The following is a 20521-nucleotide window of genomic DNA, read 5'->3' on the forward strand; positions in this document are numbered from 1 at the left end:
CTGTCCCGCCGTCCCGCCGTCCCGCCCCATCCCGCCCCATCCCGCCGTCCCGCTGTCCCGTCCCATCCCGCTGTCCCGCTGTCCCGCTGTCCCGTCCCATCCCGCTGTCCCGCCGTCCCGCCGTCCCGCCGTCCCGCCGTCCCGCCGTCCCGCCGTCCCGCCGTCCCGCTGTCCCGCTGTCCCGCTGTCCCGCCGTCCCGCTGTCCCGCCGTCCCGCTGTCCCGCTGTCCCGCTGTCCCGCTGTCCCGTCCCATCCCGCTGTCCCGCTGTCCCGCCGCACCCCGCATGCGCACAGAGGGGCGCGCCTTTTCCCTGCCTCCTATTGGCTGAACAGCAGCAGCCCCGCGCTGCCATTGGCGGGCGGGCCGCGGGGCGGGGCCAGGGGCGGCCATGGCGACGGGCGGCGGCGGAGCCGGGGCAGGTCCCGGTGCCGGTCCCGGTCCGAGCGGAGCCGGCGGCCGGCGGGGCCCGGGGGTACGTGCGATGTACGGGCGTGCTGGGCGTGCGGGGCTGGGCGGTGAGCGAGGGGCTGTGTGCGGCATGTGCATCGTGGGTGTGGGGCAGCATGGGGTGCGTGAATAGGGGTGGTGTAGGGCTGGGGTATGTCCGTGGGGCAGTGTGGGGTGTGTGCACAGGGGTTATGGGGCTGGGGTATGTCCGTGGGGCAGTGTGGGGCATGTGCACAGGGGTTATGGGGCAGTGTGGGGTGTGTGCACAGGGGTTATGGGGCTGGATATGTCCGTGGGACAGTGTGGGGTGTGTGCACAGGGGTTATGGGGCTGGGGTATGTCCATGGGGCAGTGTGGGGTGTGTGCACAGGGGTTATGGGGCTGAAGGTGTCCATGGGACAGTGTGGGGTGTGTGCACAGGGGTTATGGGGCCGTGTGCGGTGTGTGCACAGGGGTTATGGGGCTGGGGATGTCTGCAGGGCAGTGTGGGGTGTGTGCACAGGGGTTATGGGGCTGGGGATGTCCATGGGGCAGTGTGGGGTGTGTGCACAGGGGTTATGGGGCTGGGTATGTCCATGGGGCAGTGTGGGGTGTGTGCATAGGGGTTATGGGGCAGTGTGGGGTGTATGCACAGGGGTTATGGGGCTGGGTATATCCATGGGGCAGTGTGGGGTGTGTGCACAGGGGTTATGGGGCTGGGTATGTCCATGGGGCAGTGTGGGGTGTGTGCACAGGGGTTATGGGGCAGTGTGGAGTGTATGCACAGGGGTTATGGGGCTGGGTATATCCATGGGGCAGTGTGGGGTGTGTGCACAGGGGTTATGGGGCTGGGTATGTCCATGGGGCAGTGTGGGGTGTGTGCACAGGGGTTATGGGGCTGGGTATGTCCATGGGGCAGTGTGGGGTGTGTGCACAGGGGTTATGGGGCTGGGTATGTCCATGGGGCAGTGTGGGGCGTGTGCACAGGGGTTATGGGGCTGGGTATATCCGTGGGGCAGTGTGGGGTGTGTGCACAGGGGTTATGGGGCTGGGGATGTCCATGGGGCAGTGTGGGGCGTGTGCACAGGGGTTATGGGGCTGGGTATATCCGTGGGGCAGTGTGGGGTGTGTGCACAGGGGTTATGGGGCTGGGTATGTCTGCAGGGCAGTGTGGGGTGTGTGCACAGGGGTTATGGGGCTGGGTATGTCCATGGGGCAGTGTGGGGTGTGTGCACAGGGGTTATGGGGCTGGGGATGTCCGTGGGGCAGTGTGGGGTGTGTGCACAGGGGTTATGGGGCTGGGTATGTCCATGGGGCAGTGTGGGGTGTGTGCACAGGGGTTATGGGGCTGGGGTATGTCCATGGGGCAGTGTGGGGTGTGTGCACAGGGGTTATGGGGCTGGGGGTATCCATGGGGCAGTGTGGGGTGTGTGCACAGGGGTTATGGGGCTGGGTATATCCATGGGGCAGTGTGGGGTGTGTGCACAGGGGTTATGGGGCTGAAGGTGTCTGTGGGGCAGTGTGGGGCGTGTGCACAGGGGTTATGGGGCTGGGAATGTCCATGGGGCAGTGTGGGTTGTGTGCACAGGGGTTATGGGGCTGGGTATGTCCGTGGGGCAGTGTGGTGTGTGTGCACAGGGGTTATGGGGCAGTGTGGGGTGTGTGCACAGGGGTTATGGGGCTGGGTATATCCATGGGGCAGTGTGGGGTGTGTGCACAGGGGTTATGGGGCTGGGTATATCCATGGAGCAGTGTGGGGTGTGTGCACAGGGGTTATGGGGCTGGGTATATCCATGGGGCAGTGTGGGGTGTGTGCACAGGGGTTATGGGGCTGGGTATATCCGTGGGGCAGTATAGGGGCAGTGCAGTGGATGAGTTCATCTTTCGGAGTTGCAGACATGGGGGCACAGTCCTGTGTACGTTGTACAAATATAAATATGTCAGTAAATAAATAGGTGTACGCACGCACAGGTGGATCAGCGCAGCATCAGCTGCCTGGGAAGGGCTGTGGCACATCCAGAGGGATCTGGGGGGCTCTGCCTAACTGGTTATTCCCACGATAAAGCTCTGTCCTGCTAATTGCGGTTTAAGACACTGAGGCTAATCCTGGCTGTGCTCTCCAATCACCATCCCAAGTCCTCTGCCTTGTTCCTTTAATTCCATGTCCCTCCTGTGCCAACTCTCTCTGATTTTTCCTCTGTTTTCATTTTTTCTTGTGTTTGTGGAGGTTTTTTTCCTCCCCTTTGCCCTTAGAAGCATTGTTTCTCCTTGACACTAATTGGACAAAAGGAGTAACTTGAAAGGATCAAACCCCAAAATTAAAATATACACTCCATTCATTCGTGTTTGATTGACCTCTCAGTAAATCTCCTCCACCACCTTTTCCCAAATATCACTGCAGCCAGGCTTGCACAGGAACTGATGGTGACTACCTGTGCTTTTAATTCGCATCACCATTCCCAAACAATCCTTTCATCTGCTAACAGATCTGCTTATTCCTTTTCCTCTCCCTCCTCCCGGGCTGGGGAGGAGGAGCTGTCCCTCCCCAGCCGCCCTGGGGACAGATTTCCCTGCTGACCTTGAGCTCCCAGGAACGATTGGATGCTCTGAGATGACTCTGCTTTACTTCATCCCCATGGAGAGGTGCTAAATGCTTCTTCCACTCTTTTTTTTTTAGCTGATTTGGGCTGAAAAGAAGAGGCTGAACAAAGGGACAGATGCGGTGGAGAAAAGGGGTCCGTACATCATGAGCAAACCTCCCTCCATTCAGGCCAAGCTGAGTAAGTGATGCCTGGTGGACTCTGCCAGGATTTCGGGTGTCATTTCCACCTCTCTCCCAGAGCTGGAGTTACCAAGAGCCCTTTTATTGCTTGATGGGATAAAACCTTTACAAAACCCCATTAAAAACCCATAGAGATGCATTTGGAAAGCACTGCACTGCGCCATGCTCACCTGCAACACCCTCCTCACCTCTTCTCCAAAAGAACAAACCCTTTGGGAGCACTGGGGAATTGTTCTCTCTGTCCCTGTGCTTGGCTTTCAGAGAGGCAGCGGGAGCTGGCAAAGGCAGCGCTGCGAAGGCAGGGGCTGCTGGGGGCACCCACTGCCCCGAAACCACCTCCTAAAAGGTCTGATCCTCTCTTCCTATTTTCAAAATGTACCTTTCATTTTTCTTGGGGAGACTGGGAAACTGAGAGGATTCAAAAGAAGAGCTTGGGACCTTATTCTGCTGGCTCTGTTTAGCCAGGAACATCCAGCAGAATGAAATATGTTGCTTTTCTCTTTATTTTGGGGATGATTTGGTGGCATGGATTTATTTGGGTATCCTGGGGTTTGGCTGGTGGTGGCCCTGGGCAGTGCCTGGGTGGGAAGGAGTGGGATTCCTGCCCTGGCTCCTCAGCCTGTCAGCTCCACGCATGTTTCCACAAAAAACATCTGTGCTGGTCTCACTGTTTTCTGGCAGGACTGTGAAGTTCAACAAGGGCTACACAGCGCTCAGCCAGACAGCTGATGAAAACCTGGTCTCCCTCGACTCGGACAGGTGAATAGCCCAGGATTTTGGGTAAATATCGCACGATTTTGTGGGAGGGGGTGCTCCCAGATGGCGTTTTTGGAGGCTCGATTTTCCTTGTCACTTGTAGAACATCCCTGATGGCACCGGGCACCTCAGAACAGTGGAGTGCTCCTGTTGTCCCAGATTTCAGAGATCCCTTGGGGCTGGGCACTGCCAGCTCCTTTCCCCCCCAAATCCCCCTTATCTGCATCCTAAAGACCCCGTTTCCTGGCCAGCTCTGTTTCTTTTTCCCCTTAGTGACGGGGAGCCGGGATCCAGGTGTTCCTCAGGATATTCCTCCGCTGAGGCAAGTGTGGGGCTTTGACTCTGACACCCCAGGGGCTCCCTCGTTCCCCCGACCCCTCGAGGCTCTGGCTCGGGGCTGGAAGCGTCACCCCGCAGAGCGTGGCTGTGTGTCCATCCCGCAGAGCCCCGCTTTGTCCCCCGCAGCAGGTGACCCAGGACATGAGCCGGCAGCTGCTGCAGGATGGCTACCACCTCGACGAGGTCCCTGACGATGAAGACCTGGATCTCATCCCCCCAAAACCCGCAGCCTCCTCTTCTTGCCCCTGTTGTTTCGGAGAAAACCTCTCCTGCGTGCTCCAGTAACCGCACAGAACAGGTCAAAATCCAGCACTTTCTTTGTCCCGTGGGATGGCCGCTGGGGGTCCGGGTCCCACGCCAGGACGGCGACACAAGGACCGAACGATGCTGCTCGTGGCAGAGACCAAGTGACCCCAAAAGACTTCTCCTTACACTCAGCAATATCAGGGGGAGGTGGCACAGTGACATTTTGGTGACCTGGGTGGGGCCTGGCACTTGGCCGGGGCAGGAAGGGAGGACAGGCAAAGCCCGGCACCTCCACAGGGGTATAAAGGGAAGGGTTTGGGAGTTTGTGGGGCTGGAGCTAATGGCTTATTCCCATTCTCCTCAACGCTGCTTTGATGCAGGTGAGGCACAGCCCAGGCCCCCCGTCCCAGCTTTGCACAGCGCTTGGGTTTGGGGGGCTGGAGAGCCTCTCTGCTGCAAACCATGAACGCTGCCTTAAACCATGGTCCTGCTCTATGACATAGAGGACAATCAGCTTCTTTTACAGAAACCTTATTTAAATATTTCATGTCGAGAGACATGAACTGGCTGGGTGGGGGGGCCATGTTTGTTTGGTTTTGTATTTAACTTGTGAAAGGGAGCACTCAATAAACTGGATCTCAATACTCAGAAGGGGTGCTGATGCTGCGAGGGGGACTCCTGTTTTCCCTCGCCACATTTTACTCCTTTCCTGTGCCTAAGGAGCAACGAGGGGGGTGAGTCACGGCCAGTGGTGAGGGAATGCTGGAGCTGCTCCCAGCCTCTCTGGCCCCCTCCATCCTCCTGCTCCCTCCACCACGCTGCTCTTCACCAGGGACAAAGTCACCTCTTTATTCACAGCAGCAGAGGCTCTCCCGCTCCATCACCCCCCCACAGAGCCCCCTTTTACAGCCAGGGAAGGGGGACACTGCCTGCCATCAGCCAGGCTGGGGAAGAGCCCACCAGAAGCAGCAAAAAGCCCCAGCCTGCTCTGCTCTGCGCCACATCCAAGGAGTCGCTCCATGGAATTGCTTTTTCTAGACATCAGGGCTGGGTTTGGGATTCAATAGGTGGAGGGAAAACTTTCAAGCCTGCACCAGTTTCTAGCTACTCAAAACATGGAGTGATGTGGAGGAAGTGTCCCAGGTCCTGCTCAGAGGAGGCAGCAGGCTCGGAAGAGCAGCATCCCGTCGGGCGAGGAGAGGTGGAGGGAGATGCTCTCGTCGGCCGAGATGAAGAGCACGGAGCCACGGTGCAGGGACATCTCAGAGGCTGCGGCTGTGGAGGTGCCCACGGCTGTCCCTTGGATCACCAGCAAGATGCTGGCAGAGTCCATGGCAGAGATGAGGTACAGCTTGATGGAGGCAGGGATCTGCCAAGGGAAATGTCACTGTGGCCGGAGTCTCCCTCAGCTTTCCTCCTCTCGGGAGAGCTGGAAGGGGGCTGTCCCCATTCCCACCCCTTTGCTGTGCCTGCAGCAGCCCAAGCCCAGGGACCTCAGCTTGGCTGAGGACACCCAAGAACTCTCCCTGGTTCTCCCTCTGCCCAGAGCTGCTGGAGCAGGTGAACAAGCTCCAGGCAGAGGGAAGAGGGGAGGGATAGAGACCAGCACCCCATTATGCCCAAGCGTCCCTCCCTCCTTGCCAGGAGATTACAAAGGAGAGCGAGCCCCAGGCAGCGCTGGGGTGTCCCCAGCACGGATCTACCATCGCTTACCTCTATCCTCATGATGGTGAAGTCTGGCACGGGTGGGTCGTAGAGGTAGACGTGGGGATCGAGCTGGCTCTGCGCCGCCGGGAAGATCTTGGAGCTGCTGGGTGCCGGCGTGTAGTTGAGCATCTCGCACAGGGTGAGCACGTCGATGAACTTGGAGGTGAGCCCGGCACGCACCGTGTTATCCGAGCACGCCATGATCTCCACGCAGTCTGCAGCGACGAGGCGGCGCTGTCAGCCCACCCCAGCCCTCCCTGCCGTCCCCAGGCCAGCCCCTGCAGGATGCTGGGCTAGGAGAGCCCACCCCGGCACTCACCTCCGTGCAGGTAGGCGTGGGGCTCGTTGGCTCCCAGGAACATGGCCTCCCCTGGCTCCAGCCTCACCAGGTTCAGGAAATAAATGGTGAAGCAGCCGATGTCCCCCGGGTACTGGGAGTGCAGCCGCAGCAGCAGGTCCCCGTTGCTCCCTGACGTGTCCTTCCCTTCCGCCGCTGCGCAGGGACAGACCAGGCCCAACGTGGGGAGGGGGCTGGGGGTGGCCTCTCCCCTAAACACAGCCCCCCGAACCGGTTCGGGGCGTCACAGCCAGGACCCACCTTCCTGGGAGATCCTCTTCACCAGCATGTTCAGCTGGTCCACGAAGAACTTCTTCTCGCTCTTCATGAGGCGGGTGAAGCACACGCGGAGGGCGGCCGAGACCCCGCGGGGGTCGTCGCTCCCGCTGCGCTCCAGCTGCTCCGCTGCCACCTCCCCGATCAGTGCCCGGAGCTCGGGGACATCTGCGGGGCCAGCCACGGTCAGAGGCAGTCCCCCGGCCCAGGGGAGAACAGTCACCATCCCCACCTCAAATCCCATCCCCGGGGAGCACTGCGTTCACCCCGAACTCCATCCGCACCCCAAACCCTAACCGAAGGGAGCGCGGCCACCATCCCCACCCCGATCTCCATCCCAAGAGAGCACCATCCCCACCCCAAAGCCCATCCCACGGGAACGTCCCCGCTCCGGGGGAGCGCACCCTCCACCCTTACTCTGGAGGAAGGAGACGATCTCCTCCACGGGCCGGAAGCCACACATGCCCTCGAAGCGGGTGAGGGCGATGGCCATTTCAGGCTTGTGGTTGGCATCGGGGTAGTGCTCAGGGAACTGGGCGTGGAGCTTCGCTGCCAGCTCCTGGAGAGAGGGGAAAGGAGCTGGGTGACGTCCCCAGGGACACGGGGTCCGGCTGGGCTGCCCACCCGGGGCTCTCCCTACCTTGTTGGGGTGCGCCTGGACGGACAGGGCGGTGTTGACCGACAGCACCTTGAACAGGAAGGGCAGGTGTCCCTGGAAGGCGTCCTTCACCTTGGCCCCCAGGCAGGCGGGGTTGTCGGCGATCCAGCGGCCCAGGGTCTTTTGGGGGATGCGGTTATCCCGGATGAGGGCATCGCCCCGGGGGTGTGTGCCCATCCACAGCTGCGAGACACCGACAGAAGGCGGCACCCTGAGCCGGGCAGCCAGCACGGATGACTTGGGCTTTTCTAGAGGCCCCAGAGGTGATCCCCGGCAGCTCCCTCGGGGGCTGAGTCATGCCGGGTTTCCCTCCGGGCCAGGCACGCCCCCAGGGGACGTGGGACAGCTGGGGGTCAGCATCCCGTCCTGCGAGAGCCACAGCCACGGGGTGGGACGGACGCACGGATGGACACACGGACGGGACGGAGACGCGGACAGAATGGACACACAGACACACTCACCTCAGCATAGGGCTGGTCGGGCTGGATCTGGACCAGGGGGTCACCGCTGGCCACCAGCTTGGCCACCTCGCTCTCCAAGCCCACCTTCCCCCAGGAATAGTTCTGCACCACGCAGGACAGGGGGAACACTGCGGGACGGAAGTCAAGTGTTAGCAGGGCACAGAAAGAACCCGCTGAAACCCTTCCGGACACCCACAAAGCCCCCGGGGCAGGGTGAGAGGGGGTCAGGGAGGGAGAGCACCGCGGGCTCGGGAGGGGAGACTGTCCGGGGGGACGATTTTCAACCAGCACACGGCGATATTCGGGGTGCTCGGGCCGGGGGCCCTCCGCCCTTCCTCCCCGCCGCCCCGGAGGGGTGCCCGGCGGGGGATCCCCGTCCCCGCGGCCCAGCCCAGGGCCCCCACGGCCATGGCGGGCGGTGGGCGCCCGGCGCCCCGCTCACCCCGGATCTCCGCCATGGCTCGGCCGGGCAGGGCCTGCCCCCCTCCCCTTCCCCCCCACCCCCGCCGCCCAGAATCGCCGCCGTGACGTCACGCGGCCACGCCCATCGGGTTAACCCCGCGCCGGCTGTACGCGCCGCCGTGACGTCACGCGGCTCCCGGTCACGCGGGTGCCCCGGAAGCGCCAGGAGCGGCGGCGGCGGGAGCGGAGCAGGAGCGGACCGCGCCCATGTCGGGCTTCGACACCAACCCGTTCGCCGACCCGGTGGACATCAACCCCTTCCAGGTGGGCGCGGGGCGGAGAGCGGCACCCCCCCCCCCGGCGCGGCCCTGCCCGGCCGGGCCCCCCCCGGTGCCCCGCACGCCGGGACGTGGCACTGAGTGAAGCGCCGCCGGCCAATGGCGGAGCCGCTCCCGCGCGCCTCGGCCAATCAGGGGCAGGGGGCGGGACCGACGGGGCGTGAGGCGGCCGCGACCCCCGGCGCTGAGGGCGGCCCGGCGCCCCCTGCCCGAAACCCGGCCCGCACCGGGGGTCCCGCTCCCCTCCCTGCACCCCCGTCTGCCCGGGGCCCCATCTCCCTTCTCCGTGTCCCCCTTCTCCGCATCCCCCTTCCCGTTCCCCTTCCGCAGCTCCCCGTCGGTCACCCCCCCGCGCCGTGACCCCCCGGGGTCCCTCCCGCTCCGTCCCCGGGCCGGGCTGCTCCTCACCTCGAGGAGGGCGCTCCCACCGCAGCCTCCCTTCCCTCACCTCGCCGGGCAGTGCAGAGAGGAGCTGCTGCCTCTCAGGATGCACAACAGCTGGGAATGCCTATTTTGAGGTCTTATTAAAAATAATCCGTCGCTGGAGCTCTCTCGGCCGTGCTGCGCGGTGTTCTGGTTGTCCACTGGGTCTCTCTGGATCTGTTTTTAAGGCGCTTGAGCGCTTAAAAGTGAGTTCCCAAGGCAGAGCTGTGGATTTTGTGGTTTAAAGCAGGGAATTCCTGTTAAGGTCACTGAGGACTTGGTCTGTGTTCGCTGGGATTAACCTCTGAAAATTGGGGTCATTTGTGCAGGGAGCTGGCCTGGAACAGCCTCTGTTGCCTGTGCGGTGGTGTGAAAATCAGTGTCTGGCCTTTGGCTCCCGTCTGTGAGCTCAGCCTCAGCTCCGCTGCTTGGCTGGGACGGGATCCACAGGAAGGAGTGTTTTCCTGACCTTGGGTTTCAGGGCTGAGCCAAACAGAAATTGTTTGTTGATGAATCTGAGTCTTTTGAGGAATCAGAGTGAAAAAATTCTTTCTCTTCTTCCTCACTTTCACTTTAACATGGTCTTGTGACTCTCAGGAGTGGGAAGAGTTGGGACGATTGTGTTCCTCTGATATTCATTCCGGGGGGTGGAATATATCGCTGTTCATGGCCATGGGATTTGTTGCTTCGGCTCTGAGGAAGTAAATATTCCTAGAATCACAGGGCGGTTTGGATTGGAAGGGAAATTAAAACCCATCCAGTCCCCGCCCCCTGCCATCCACAGAGACACCTTCCACTATCCCAGGGTGCTCCAAGCCCCAGTGTCCAGCCTGGCCTGGGACACTTCCAGGGATCCAGGGGCACCCTGTGCCAGGACCTGCCCACTCTCACAGGGAAGAATCTCCTATCCAATCTAATATCCAATCTAATCTTTGTCGGTTTGAAGCCGTTCTCTGTTGTCCTGTCACTTCAGGCCCTTGTAAAGAATCCGTCTCCATCTTTCTTGTCATCTCCCTTTGGCTGCTTTGTGCACCTTAAAACTGTCCTGGTATCTGACAGAACAGGGCCGTGCTCACTCTTTATTCACTGTTCAAACAAAAAAAGGTTGAAGGTGATTTTCAGCCAGTAACTCCCGTGCTGGGCTCACTTCTTAACGAGGATTAACACATGTCCCACCGTGGATTCCCCTGGGACAGATCTTTGCAGCTCATCCGGTCCTTGTAGAAAGTTCTGTATTCCTCCCTTGGGACTGCAAGTTTTTGTCTTTTTTTTGTTGCTGTTTTTCCAAGAAAAATTCCCCCTGTCACCAGCAGCTGGTTGAGAGGAATTTTTGGCTGCTGCTTCCTGGAGCCTCGAAGCCTCGTTGGTCCGGTTTGAAATGGAATCCCAGCCTGCGGGACAGCCTGTTCCCTGCCAGGGGCTGGATCCAGGTGTTGGCTCCGTGCTGGGGTGACAATGTCCCACTGACACTCCCTGACACGCTCTGGAAGGAACAGAAGCATCCTTACCCTCCCAGCCCGTGGAGCTCTCTTACCGCAGCACTGGGGTTGTCCCTCCTTGCTGGAGCTCCCAGCTCAGTGCTTCACCCTCCTCACATCCTGACGTGGCCAGGATTTCTGCCTTTTCAGGAGACTTTGTTCCTCACGTTCCTTAAGCTTTGTGTAAAATAAGCTGCTTTGGTCCTGTTAAAAATACCTCTGGCTGCTCTGTTACTTATTGTCACCAGTTAATGAGAGATGATTAACTTCCTTCCTTTATCTAGTAACCTGCTGGAAGTGGCAGCCGCCTCCAAAACTTTGATTCAAGCTTCAGACAGAGCTGGAAACTGCCGTGCTTTTCAGAGATATCAGTAATAAAATCCTCAAGATTTCTCTCAGTGCATCTTCCAGGCAGTGGCAGCACTCCAGGTCTGCAGGACTGGTTATATTTGGGGTAATACTGTGATGTTTTGACAACTGTGTTAAGTTCCAGGTGATTCTAGGTTGAGCTCTTTTTCCTTGATCTCATCTAGAGAGGCCTCTCATTTTGTTTCTTTAATCTGTGAGAACAGAAGGGAAAGAAGGAACAGAATTCCTTGCAACAAACCTGTTGCATCCAAACCTTTCAGCAGCACGACAGCAACTCTGTATTTGCATTAAGCTGCATTTGGAAATAGTTTTAATATTTGTGGCAGTGCAGTTTGGTTGAGGCGTGGAGTTATTCTGCACCAGTGGCATCTGAAGCTGTGAAAAACAACATCCCACGTCCCTAGCACTTGAGGAAGCCGTGGTTGGAAGGGCAACAAGTGGGATCTGCTGATGGCATCCCGCAGGTCGAGCCGTTCGTCGATTTGTGAGCACAAGCTTTGTGGCTGGACACACTTACTGTGGCTCCAAGCGGTTCTGAGTTAAATCCCTGTCTCCTGATCCTTCCCAAGGCTTGTTTCAAGGGGGCCAGCTGCCTTTTGCTGTATAGCTGGCAGAAAGTAGCTGTAAAACACGAAGTTTGTGGGCAACTCCTCGCTGATCTCTGCATTGCTGGTGCTCGCTCGTCCCTCACTGCCTTCTCCGGGCTCATGGAAGCTGCTACCTCTATCACCCTCTGCTTTCCTTCCTGCCCTACCCAGGCACGTGTCAAAACACTTCAGCCTTGTTGCAAATTCCCTGCTCTTTGGGTTCCTGTTTTAGACACACTTGCACAATAGCAGCGAGTTAAGCCGAGCTGCTGGGCCTTGGCCTTACAGCCTAATTAAGATTTTTTCAAAGCTGTGCAGGAAGATGAGAGCTTGTCTACCTTGGGAATCAAACTGTGGTGCTGCTCTCCCTGCCCTTGGAGAGCCTCCAGCTTTCTTTGGGTGCAGATGAGCCAAGGGAAGTAAAATGTGTGTTTTACAGTGGTACTGTAACATTTCTCATCATTCCCGAGCACCCTCCTCCCAGCCTGACCACCCAGGCTCTCCGGAGGGTTGTGCTGCTTTCACCTTCCCCTTCTCACACCTTGAAGGGAGTTCCTCTTCCTTGTGCAGTTGTTTTCTGCTGGACTTTATTCCAGCTGGGGCTCATGTGCTCCGGACTGAAGGCTTTGTGCTGATGTGCAGCACTAGCGTGTGCGGGGAAGTGTAAACTTGTGCTGACAGCCCTTATCTCTGCACGACCGAAGCTTCCAGAGGAGTCAGGAGTGAAATAAAAGCACGTTCTATCTCCAGTGTGGCAGTCCTGCTGCCTATTCCCATTTTTGCAGCCCTTCCTCACTGGGGAGTTGAACTTCCCCGAGCAGCATCTGAGACTCCGCGATGCCTCAGCCCGGGGTGATTCACAAACGAGTGTGACCTGTTGGTGGGGAGTGCCTGCCGTGCCGGAGCTGGGGAGTTACTCATTAACCGCTCCGTGCCGATCCTGCTCAGCAGAAGGCTGCGCTAGAACCCCGGGAATGGCTCCAGAGGGATTTTCCTCCGTGCTCCGGCTCCCTCGGCCCCGGCGCAGCCTCGGTTCCTTCTCACCAAGTTGGAAGGGCTGGTCTGGACACACGAGGTGCTGAGGGAGTGAGAAGAAGCTGCTTTTTAATTTTCTGAGCCACACCTCTGGCTCTGGGGTTGCCAGGCAGGAGGATTTCCGAGTTTCTGGAATAACTGGGAAGAGAGGGCTCCAGAGGGCAACTTGTGGCTGCCCAAGTGGAATCTCTGCATGGGAAGGAGGAAGTAGAAGAGAGGAGATAAAAACAGCTGCGTGCATTGCAGGTGAGGGGAGAGAGGTGCTCTGAGGTGCTGAGAGCCTGTTTTTAAACATCAGAGGGTTTGATGGAGACGAGTGGGAGGTGCTGTGAGTAGAAGTGAGAGCTGTTATGCCAGCAGCATTAAAACCTCCTAAAATAATTGGTGTCACACCTCCAGCTCAATTTTCCTGAGTGTTTCACTTAATCCAGAGCGATCACTGGCATTTTAGCTTGCTGGCATCTCTCAGCCAGAATCAGCTGTATCGCATTTTGTGTGGCTCCATGCTTGCTTTGTGAGGCCCAGCAGCATCCTGACCGTGGATGGATGAATCCAAATCCCTGGAAATTAGGAATAACTCGCTGTAGGCGAGCGGAAGTAACCTGCACAAAGCATTCCTGTGCTGAAAGCACGTTGTGGTTGTTCAGACACCCCTCTTGGCTGAACAGGAGATTATATCTGCTCACAAGTCTTGCCTTGCTGGTAGTCATCTCCTTGGATATTTAAATTCCATGCTGGCCAGGGCCATCTCCCTGTGGGGCAGGGATGGTGTTTCACCCCCTCAAATTCCCAGCTGACAAGCAGGTGGAAAGCAGGCAGCATGGATAAGATGGACCTGATGCTCTTAAAGGCCTTTTCCAAGCTGAGCAATTCAGTGCAGTCAGTGATGATACCCCATACCCAACGCTGATTTTTCCTTGTGCTCTCTCCCTCCAGGACCCCTCGGTGACACAGCTCACAAACACCAGCCAGAGTGGCTTGGATGAATTCAACCCCTTTTCCGAGAGCTCCCAGCTGGTACGTGCCACGTGTCTTTGTGCTCTGTGCACCTGGTGGTGGTTTTAGCGGTGTGGAAGGTCCCTTCGTAGGTGCAGCTTAAAAAACGAGGGATTCACAGCTGATTTCCCTGTGGATGTGGCTCGTGGCATGCAGGAGTGGGCAACTGCTCCTGCGCTGGAGCAGTAACGAGCTCCCAGCTGGAGCTCTCCACTCGCATGGAACAGCTCCTCTCCAGCTGGCTGCTGACTCCCAGGGAAGCCCCATGAAGGGTGAGGATGGTTTGTGGCAGGACACAGCAGGATTTATTCGCTCCCTGGGCTGGGAGCTGAGCTGCCCTGGCGCTGCCATTGAGGGACGGCTGGGAGAGCCTCATCCTCATTCCCTGGCTGCTGCCATGAGCCAGGTGGGAGAAGGAGGGCAGGAAGCCGAGATTTCTGGTTTAAATAATTCACCAAGAGCCAAGAGCGTCTCTCCTGCCATGTTTTTCCCTGGTTTCCTGTGGTCTTGCAGACAAATGCGGCGCGGACGACGCCAGCGCAGCCCTCGGGCCACTCACAGCCGGCCGTGCTGCAGACATCCGTGGAGCCCACGCCACAGGTACGGCCCCTCCCTGCTGCCCTCCCAGCCTCCCCGAGATCCCAGGGCCTCTGGGAGCACAGGGTTCCCTGGGGTGGTGCCTGGGAAGCTGCAGGTGATCTTTTCAGCTTGCATTTCCAAGGCAGGTCTTTGTAGGGAATACACACATACAGTCCTTATATCCCCTTCCCTGTCCCTCTGTGGCTGAGCTTGCTTTGCCTTGTGTCCTGTTGGCTCTGGCTTCCCTCTGGAAATCCTGGAATTCATCCTGCTGATGCTTTTAGCTTAGCTCTGGTGTCTGGTCAGACACACTCAGTACCAGGAGAATAAATGCAAGTCCCTGACTGCCAGGACCACCTCGTACAGAAAACTGAGGCTGCTGGGAGAAAGAACCATTTCTCAGGATACAGAACAGGTGGAGGAGATGTGGTAGGCAGCTGGGAAGGGAATTGTCCTGGCAAGCCCAGGAGCGCTGCTCACCACTCCGCTGTGTGAGGTGCTCAGAGCAGTGAGGCGAACTGTGAGGTGGAAGAAGCTGTGGATAAGCTCCTCCTCCCAGCCCTATCTTCCTGTAGGATAACTCATTTTTGTCCTCCAGTGGCAGAATCAAGGTGTCTGAGGCTGAGCTTTCATGTCACCCTGTGCCCTGCTCCCGTCCCAGCCTGGCACCCGGTGGTGCCACCGCAGCCCAGGGCAGGGCTGACCTCTCTGATCTCCGTCCCTCCCCAGGCTGTGGCTGCAGCGGCACAGGCAGGGCTGCTCCAGCAGCAGGCAGAGCTAGAGAGGAAGGCAGCTGAGCTGGAGAAGAAGGAAAGGGAGCTGCAGAACCACGCAGCCAGCATCGACCGTGAGTACTGACTCCTGCCCAGGGCAGCCTGGATCGCTTGGTTTGCCAGGATTTCAGGGAAACTCCCTGTGGCAACCCTTCTGGGACAGTGCCTGGCATCCCACAGCTTCCAAGGTGGGCAGGCAGCTCAGAGGTGGGATGCTGGAGGCCAGCTCTGGTGGGTCCCTGCCCTGAAGGAGCTGCATTTCACCACCAAAAGCTCTCAAGCATCGATCTGTGCCTGTGTCACAGCTGGTGAGTGACACTGCCACGCTGAGGCTTCTCACTGAGAGCAGCAAAGCTCCTCTTCTCAGCCTCAACGTGCTCTCAACCACAGGAACCCAATATTTTTCCCCCTAATCTTGGTTTGAAGGGGCTGAATCTGAGCTTGCAGGGCTGACTGATGGTGGCTGGGATGGCCCAGTGCAGGGGAATTCTGCCTTCCTCGAGGGAAAAGCCCTGCACACGGCTGCTCTGCCAGCAGTTTATCCCACTCCTGCTGTGCTGCCTGCTCAGATGGAGGAGCTGCCCAACCCCTGGGCTCTGCCAAGGCTTTAATGCACGAATTAAACAATAGCTGAATGGCTGCTTGGAAATTCTGGGGTGGGAATTAATCTTTCACCGAGAGAAGAGCGAGTGAAGAGCTGCTCCTTCCTTCCTCCCTCCCACAGCGAGGCAGAACAACTGGCCGCCTCTCCCCAAGCGGTGTCCCATCAAGCCGTGCTTCTATCAGGATTTTTCTGCAGACATCCCAGCTGACTACCAGCGGATATGCAAGATGCTCTATTACTTGTGGATGTGTAAGTAACGGCTTGAGCTGCAGTCAGAATACTTTTTGAGGAGGTTCTGTGTGAAAAGCTGAGCTCTGTCACATGGTAAATGCTGTTGGTGCTGTCTGCAAGGCTAAAGTCACGTTTCCCTCCCTTCTTACGAAGGTAAATGTGAAGAACCCCAAGTTTGTGCTTTGGGAATAGCTCATTCATGACAGAATTTTAATTGTCTAATGGAGGCTGGAACACCTATTTAAGATTTGGCCGTGAGCAGCAGGATCAGACGAGCTTCTTTTAGGTCAAGCTCTGTTTCCCTTCCAAGGGAGGCAGGGAAATTAGATGGCCCAAAGTCACCTTAGTTTCTGCAGCTCTCAGTGACAGAGGCACTGGGGATGCTTTGGAGTTTCCAAAAGCTTGCTGATGTTGTTTTAATTCTCTCTCCCACCCCCAACAGTGCATTCCATCACCCTGCTCCTAAACCTGCTCGCTTGCCTGGCGTGGTTCTCAGCTGACAACAGCAGAGGAGTGGACTTTGGTCTCTCGATTCTGTGGTTAATTTTATTCACCCCTTGTGCCTTTCTCTGTTGGTACCGACCAATTTACAAGGCTTTTAGGCAAGTACTGAGGTTTTTTTTCTGTAATGGGGATGTATCTCTTAGTGGGAGGAGCTTTGGGTTTGTCTGTTCCCATCCTCTATTGCCCGCAGGATTTTTCCAGCTCTTTGCATCATTAGATAAACCCAAACCACTGTGTTACCAAACATATTAGATCTGTCTGATAGCACTTAATTATGGTGATCCTTTTTCATCCTGCAATCCAAGCCTAGGCAGACATGGGGCGCTTTTCATTCATTTTCTATTCACTTTATTAATTTCTGAGACACTGTTTGGCACACTGATGTTGAGCACACTGCGTCTGTTGAGGGAGCTGCCTTCGCTCCATCTTGCACTGGGCAGAGTGCTGGATTCGCAGTGGGCACATTTGGGTGCCCAAATTCCTCCCCACATCACCTCCCCTCAGCAGCTCTTCCCTGGAGAAAGGAATTCACTGAAGCTGTTCCTCTCCTCTCAGAGCAGGGACTCAGTGCAGGGATCACGGGTTTCACTCCTGTTGCCGTCTCTCCCGCAGGTCTGACAGCTCCTTCAGCTTCTTCGTCTTCTTTTTCATCTTCTTCTGCCAAATAGCAATCTACATCATCCAGGCTGTCGGAATTCCTGGCTGGGGAGACAGGTAAGCTTGGCTTCGCTGCCTGCCCTGTCACAGATCCCTTTTCTCACCAGGGCTGTGACTGGCAGGAGCTTTGGGACCTGCTTCTGACAGCTGCCTGTTCTTCCTGCTGTGGTTTTCCTCTCTCAGCCCATGCACAGCCTTGGCAGGTCCCAGCTGCCTCCCTCCTCTGCTCTTCCCATCCTAATGCCAGTGTGTGAAGGAGTGTGAGAAGGGGAGTGTGTGAATTACTGGATATTGGGAAGAAATCCTTCCCTGTGATGGTGGGGAGGCCCTGGCACAGGGTGCCCAGAGCAGCTGTGGCTGCCCCTGGATCCCTGGCAGTGTCCAGGGATCGTCCCTGGACTGTGGATGGGGCTTGGAGCACCCTGGAATAGTGGAAGGTGTCCCTGCTCATGGCAGGGGAGTGGAATGTGATGAGATTTGAAGCCACTTCCAGCCCAAACTGTTCTGTGGCTCTGTGGGAGCTATTCCGTGCCTCCTCTGCTGCCTCCTCCCTCAGTCAGTACAGATCACATTTGCTCCTCTAGTGTGAACCAGGTCTGCCTGGTTTAAACTGGAGCCTCCCCTGACAGCAGTGTGGGGCTGAGGGATCTCTGACCCTCTGAAAAATGGGTACTGCTGCTACCACCCTGACTCTGTCCCCAAACTCTTCCTGAATTTCTCTGGAGCCTGTGATTGATGGGCTGAGATATGCAGAGAGGCTTTTAGCCTCGCCCCTTCTCGGTGACATTTTCCAGAAGGGTGAGCCTGGGCTTCTGGAGCGAATCCAGCAGCCTCGTGTCAGCAGCCGTGCCCTGCAGGGAGAGCAGGGTTTGCTCTCCCTTTGCTCTTTCGCCTTGCTGCCTTGGCTGCTGCTCCCTCTCCGGGGTTCCGGAGCGCAGGGAGAAGCGCAGGGAGAAGCTTAGCGGCCCGTGGTGCTTCTCCCGAGGGGCAGCCTCCGGGTGGGAGCTGCTGTCTATTTCTGCTGCTGCCTGCGGAAGGGCTCGTGGGCAGAGCTGTCCCCGGCCTCGCCGCCTGAGTCACAGGGGGCGGCGAGGGGGTTTAGTCTGCCTTGGAGAGGCCGCCTGGAGCTCTCTGCTCCGTTTCCTCCCGCCAGACAGCGCGGATATTTTTGGCTGCAGCGCGCGGCGTGCCGTTCCGCTTCCCCGTGCCGCACATCGGGTGGGACCCGTTCCCTCCCTCCGGCTGGCACACGGCGTGCGTGGCTGCGCGGTTGGCAAGGTTCCTTTCTCCAGCACCCAGGAGGGTGTTCTGAGTGAGGTGCCTTGGTATTTTCAGCCACAGCTAAGTGCTGGTAACTCCTTGAGTTCTTCCGGCCCCTTCCCTTCAACGACTCCCAGTGTCTGTGAAGGTGGAGTTGTGGAATCACAGAGGGTTGGAAGGGACCCTAAGGCTCATCTCATCCCAGGACAGGGACACCTTCCACTGTCCCAGGTTACTCCAGTTGCTGTCCAGGCTGGCCTGGGACACCTCCAGGGATGGAGCAGCCACGGCTGCTCTGGGCAAACTGTGCCAGGGTTTCACCGCCCTTCTTGCCTCTTTCTCCTGCTCCTGACCCTTACATCCCCGTCAGGGTGACACTCAGGTCCGGGCTCCAGACCTGCCAGCTGATCTCTTCCAATTTAGCTGTTCCAGCCTATCTTTACCCCACTTGGCTGAATTTTGAGAAGGTGTCCATGGAAGTCACTGTTGGCGCCAAGGATATTGATTTTGCTGCCTGAGGGGAGGGCACGGGGCTGGAATGTGGGTGGGGTGAGCACAATCCGCCTCTAAAAATGCTAATGGGAACTCTATCCCCAAAACAGGGGCCTGGATGAGCTCTGGGCTCCCACTTCCACAGCTGTTTGGTTTTGTACTCCTCTGTAACCTAAAGCACGCGTGGGTGCTCCAGCCGTGCTGAAACGCTGTCCCCGCTCACCCCGCTCTCCTCTCCTCTCCCTGGCAGCGGTTGGATCGCGGCGCTGTCGGAGGTGCACGGGAACCTGGCCGTGGGGGGTGATCATGATGGTAGTGGCAGCGTTCTTCACGCTCTGCGCTGTCCTCTCCCTCTTCCTCCTCAAGCAGGTGAGTGGCTGGGGGGCCAGCAGAGCTCAGGCTGCTCCCAGGGGGCTGGGATTGATGCCTCCCTTCACCCGCCTGGGAATGATGATGGGATCGGGGCACTGCTGGGTCAAGAGGTTTTAATTGAAGTGGTTTTGCTTGTGCTTCCCTGCATCGGTGCCAAATTTCTTGGACACTCTTGAAGTGGGAAGTAGGGCTCCCTTTGGAGTCACAGAATCATGAAATGATTTGGGAAGGGACCTTGGAGCTCGTCTTACCTCCTGCCAAGGGCAGGGACACTTTCTACTATCTCAGGTTGCTCCAAACCCTGTCCAGCCTGGCCTGGAACATTTCCAGGGATCCAGGGGCAGCCACAGCTTCTCTGGGCACCTGTGCCAGGGCCTCCCCACCCTCACAGAGATGGATTTTTTCCCTGATACCCCATTTAACCGTGCCCTCTGGCAGTTTAAAACCATTGCCCTTGTCCTGCCCGGAGCTGGCAGAGCAGAGGTGGCTGTGACTGTTCAGCATCCAGGGATTTTCAGTCGCTGCTCCCACAGCATTGTGGGGCTTTTCAAAGCCTGGTGGGATCCCAGTGAGTGCTTTCCCACTGGTTCCTAAACCCAACCCTCTTCCCTTCTCCTGCCTGACAACAGCAGGGCTGGATTTGCGCAGGAGCGGCAGAAATGGAGCAAGGACAGGCTGGACTGCTCCTGTTTTTATTGGTACTTCCTTCTTTTCCCCTGCATTTATCTTGAAGGAAATACCCGGTGCTGTTGGCACCTGCCCTCCAGTAAATCCTGGGTTAAGTCTGAGCCATCACGGTGTGGGCAGTTTTGAGTCTGAAACCAGGGATTTTGCTGAGAACTCTGCATTTTTCAGCAAGTGAAGGTCTCCTGAAACCTGCAGCATCCCGTGCTGGGAGCCATGGAGCCGCTGGCTCCAGCCCACCCTCTCCAGCTGTCGAGGGAGCTGGTTAGCCAAGGAAAAGCGAGGTGTTGTGCAGCAGTCCCGCAGCCACACGCTGATTTCATTCCCTCTTTCCCTCCCCTCTTGTTCCCAGGTGCATTCCCTGTATCGGCGCACGGGAGCCAGCTTCCAAAGGGCCCAGGAGGAGTTTTCCCAAGGCATCCTCACCAACAGGAGCTTCCAGAACGCAGCAGCCGGGGCGGCCTCCTCGGCTGCACAGAGTGCTTTCCGGGGAAACTAACCCTTCCCAGGAAATCCAGCCCTTCCCGGGAAATCCAGCCCTTCCCGGGAAATCCAGCCCTTCCCGGGCTGCCCCCCTCTCGCTTCCTCTGCCCTCATCTCCCCAACCTTCTTTTTTTTTTTTTTTTTTTTCCTAAAAATGCACTTTTTGGGGGTACCATGTGAGCTCTGTGATGCCGACACTCCTGATGAGGTGTTTTTTTTTTTTTTTATTTTCAGCTGAGCTACGGTTTGGATGATCAGTTTTCC

The 20521-nt window shown here is 57.8% G+C and overlaps 3 protein-coding genes across 5 annotated transcripts; 2 read left to right on the plus strand and 1 right to left on the minus strand.

Annotated features, from left to right (window-relative positions):
* The first annotated feature begins 390 nt into the window (after positions 1–390).
* FAM219B (family with sequence similarity 219 member B) lies at positions 391–5202 on the plus strand. The gene is made up of 6 exons (XM_040076975.2): positions 391–474; positions 3106–3208; positions 3472–3556; positions 3892–3969; positions 4240–4288; positions 4432–5202. The coding sequence occupies exons 1-6, from the start codon at positions 391–393 to the stop codon at positions 4588–4590; spliced, it is 558 nt and encodes a 185-aa protein (XP_039932909.1). The 3' UTR covers positions 4591–5202.
* On the minus strand, positions 5141–9604 carry MPI (mannose phosphate isomerase). Of its 3 annotated transcripts, none has more exons than XM_040076973.2 (8): positions 9179–9604; positions 7991–8118; positions 7512–7712; positions 7289–7430; positions 6857–7039; positions 6578–6751; positions 6265–6473; positions 5141–5920 (listed from the first exon to the last, which is right to left on the minus strand). In XM_040076973.2, exons 3-8 carry the CDS (start codon positions 7704–7706, stop codon positions 5702–5704), a joined length of 1122 nt encoding a protein of 373 aa, XP_039932907.1. In that variant the 5' UTR covers positions 7707–7712; positions 7991–8118; positions 9179–9604; the 3' UTR covers positions 5141–5701. The 3 variants fall into 3 exon arrangements, with proteins under 3 accessions (XP_039932907.1, XP_039932906.1, XP_039932905.1); XM_040076972.2 differs by having other exon boundaries at positions 9139–9604; XM_040076971.1 differs by lacking the exon at positions 9179–9604 and adding an exon at positions 8433–8473.
* SCAMP2 (secretory carrier membrane protein 2) lies at positions 8587–20414 on the plus strand. Its single transcript, XM_040076974.2, is given in 10 exon segments — positions 8587–8716; positions 13559–13639; positions 14132–14218; positions 14927–15044; positions 15695–15823; positions 16248–16407; positions 16922–17023; positions 18969–19014; positions 19016–19087; positions 20127–20414. Coding segments are annotated over 10 exon segments (999 nt in total). The 5' UTR covers positions 8587–8659; the 3' UTR covers positions 20274–20414.
* Positions 20415–20521: the final 107 nt, after the last annotated feature.

Source organism: Hirundo rustica, chromosome 13 (genome assembly GCF_015227805.2).
Source record: "Hirundo rustica isolate bHirRus1 chromosome 13, bHirRus1.pri.v3, whole genome shotgun sequence".
Taxonomy (NCBI): domain Eukaryota; kingdom Metazoa; phylum Chordata; class Aves; order Passeriformes; family Hirundinidae; genus Hirundo; species Hirundo rustica.

What these genes read in the sequence shown, in the direction of transcription:
- FAM219B (XM_040076975.2), top strand. Translation starts at nt 391, where the DNA reads ATGGCGACGGGCGGCGGCGGAGCCGGGGCAGGTCCCGGTGCCGGTCCC. An exon ending in CTCCATTCAGGCCAAGCTGA is followed by an intron (nt 3,209 to 3,471) that starts GTAAGTGATGCC and finishes CTTGGCTTTCAG; the next exon opens with AGAGGCAGCGGGAGCTGGCA. An exon ending in GTCTCCCTCGACTCGGACAG is followed by an intron (nt 3,970 to 4,239) that starts GTGAATAGCCCA and finishes TTTTCCCCTTAG; the next exon opens with TGACGGGGAGCCGGGATCCA.
- MPI (XM_040076971.1), bottom strand. An exon ending in CCGACCAGCCCTATGCTGAG is followed by an intron (nt 7,713 to 7,990) that starts GTGAGTGTGTCT and finishes GGTGTCTCGCAG; the next exon opens with CTGTGGATGGGCACACACCC. An exon ending in TCACCATCATGAGGATAGAG is followed by an intron (nt 5,921 to 6,264) that starts GTAAGCGATGGT and finishes TTCCCTTGGCAG; the next exon opens with ATCCCTGCCTCCATCAAGCT.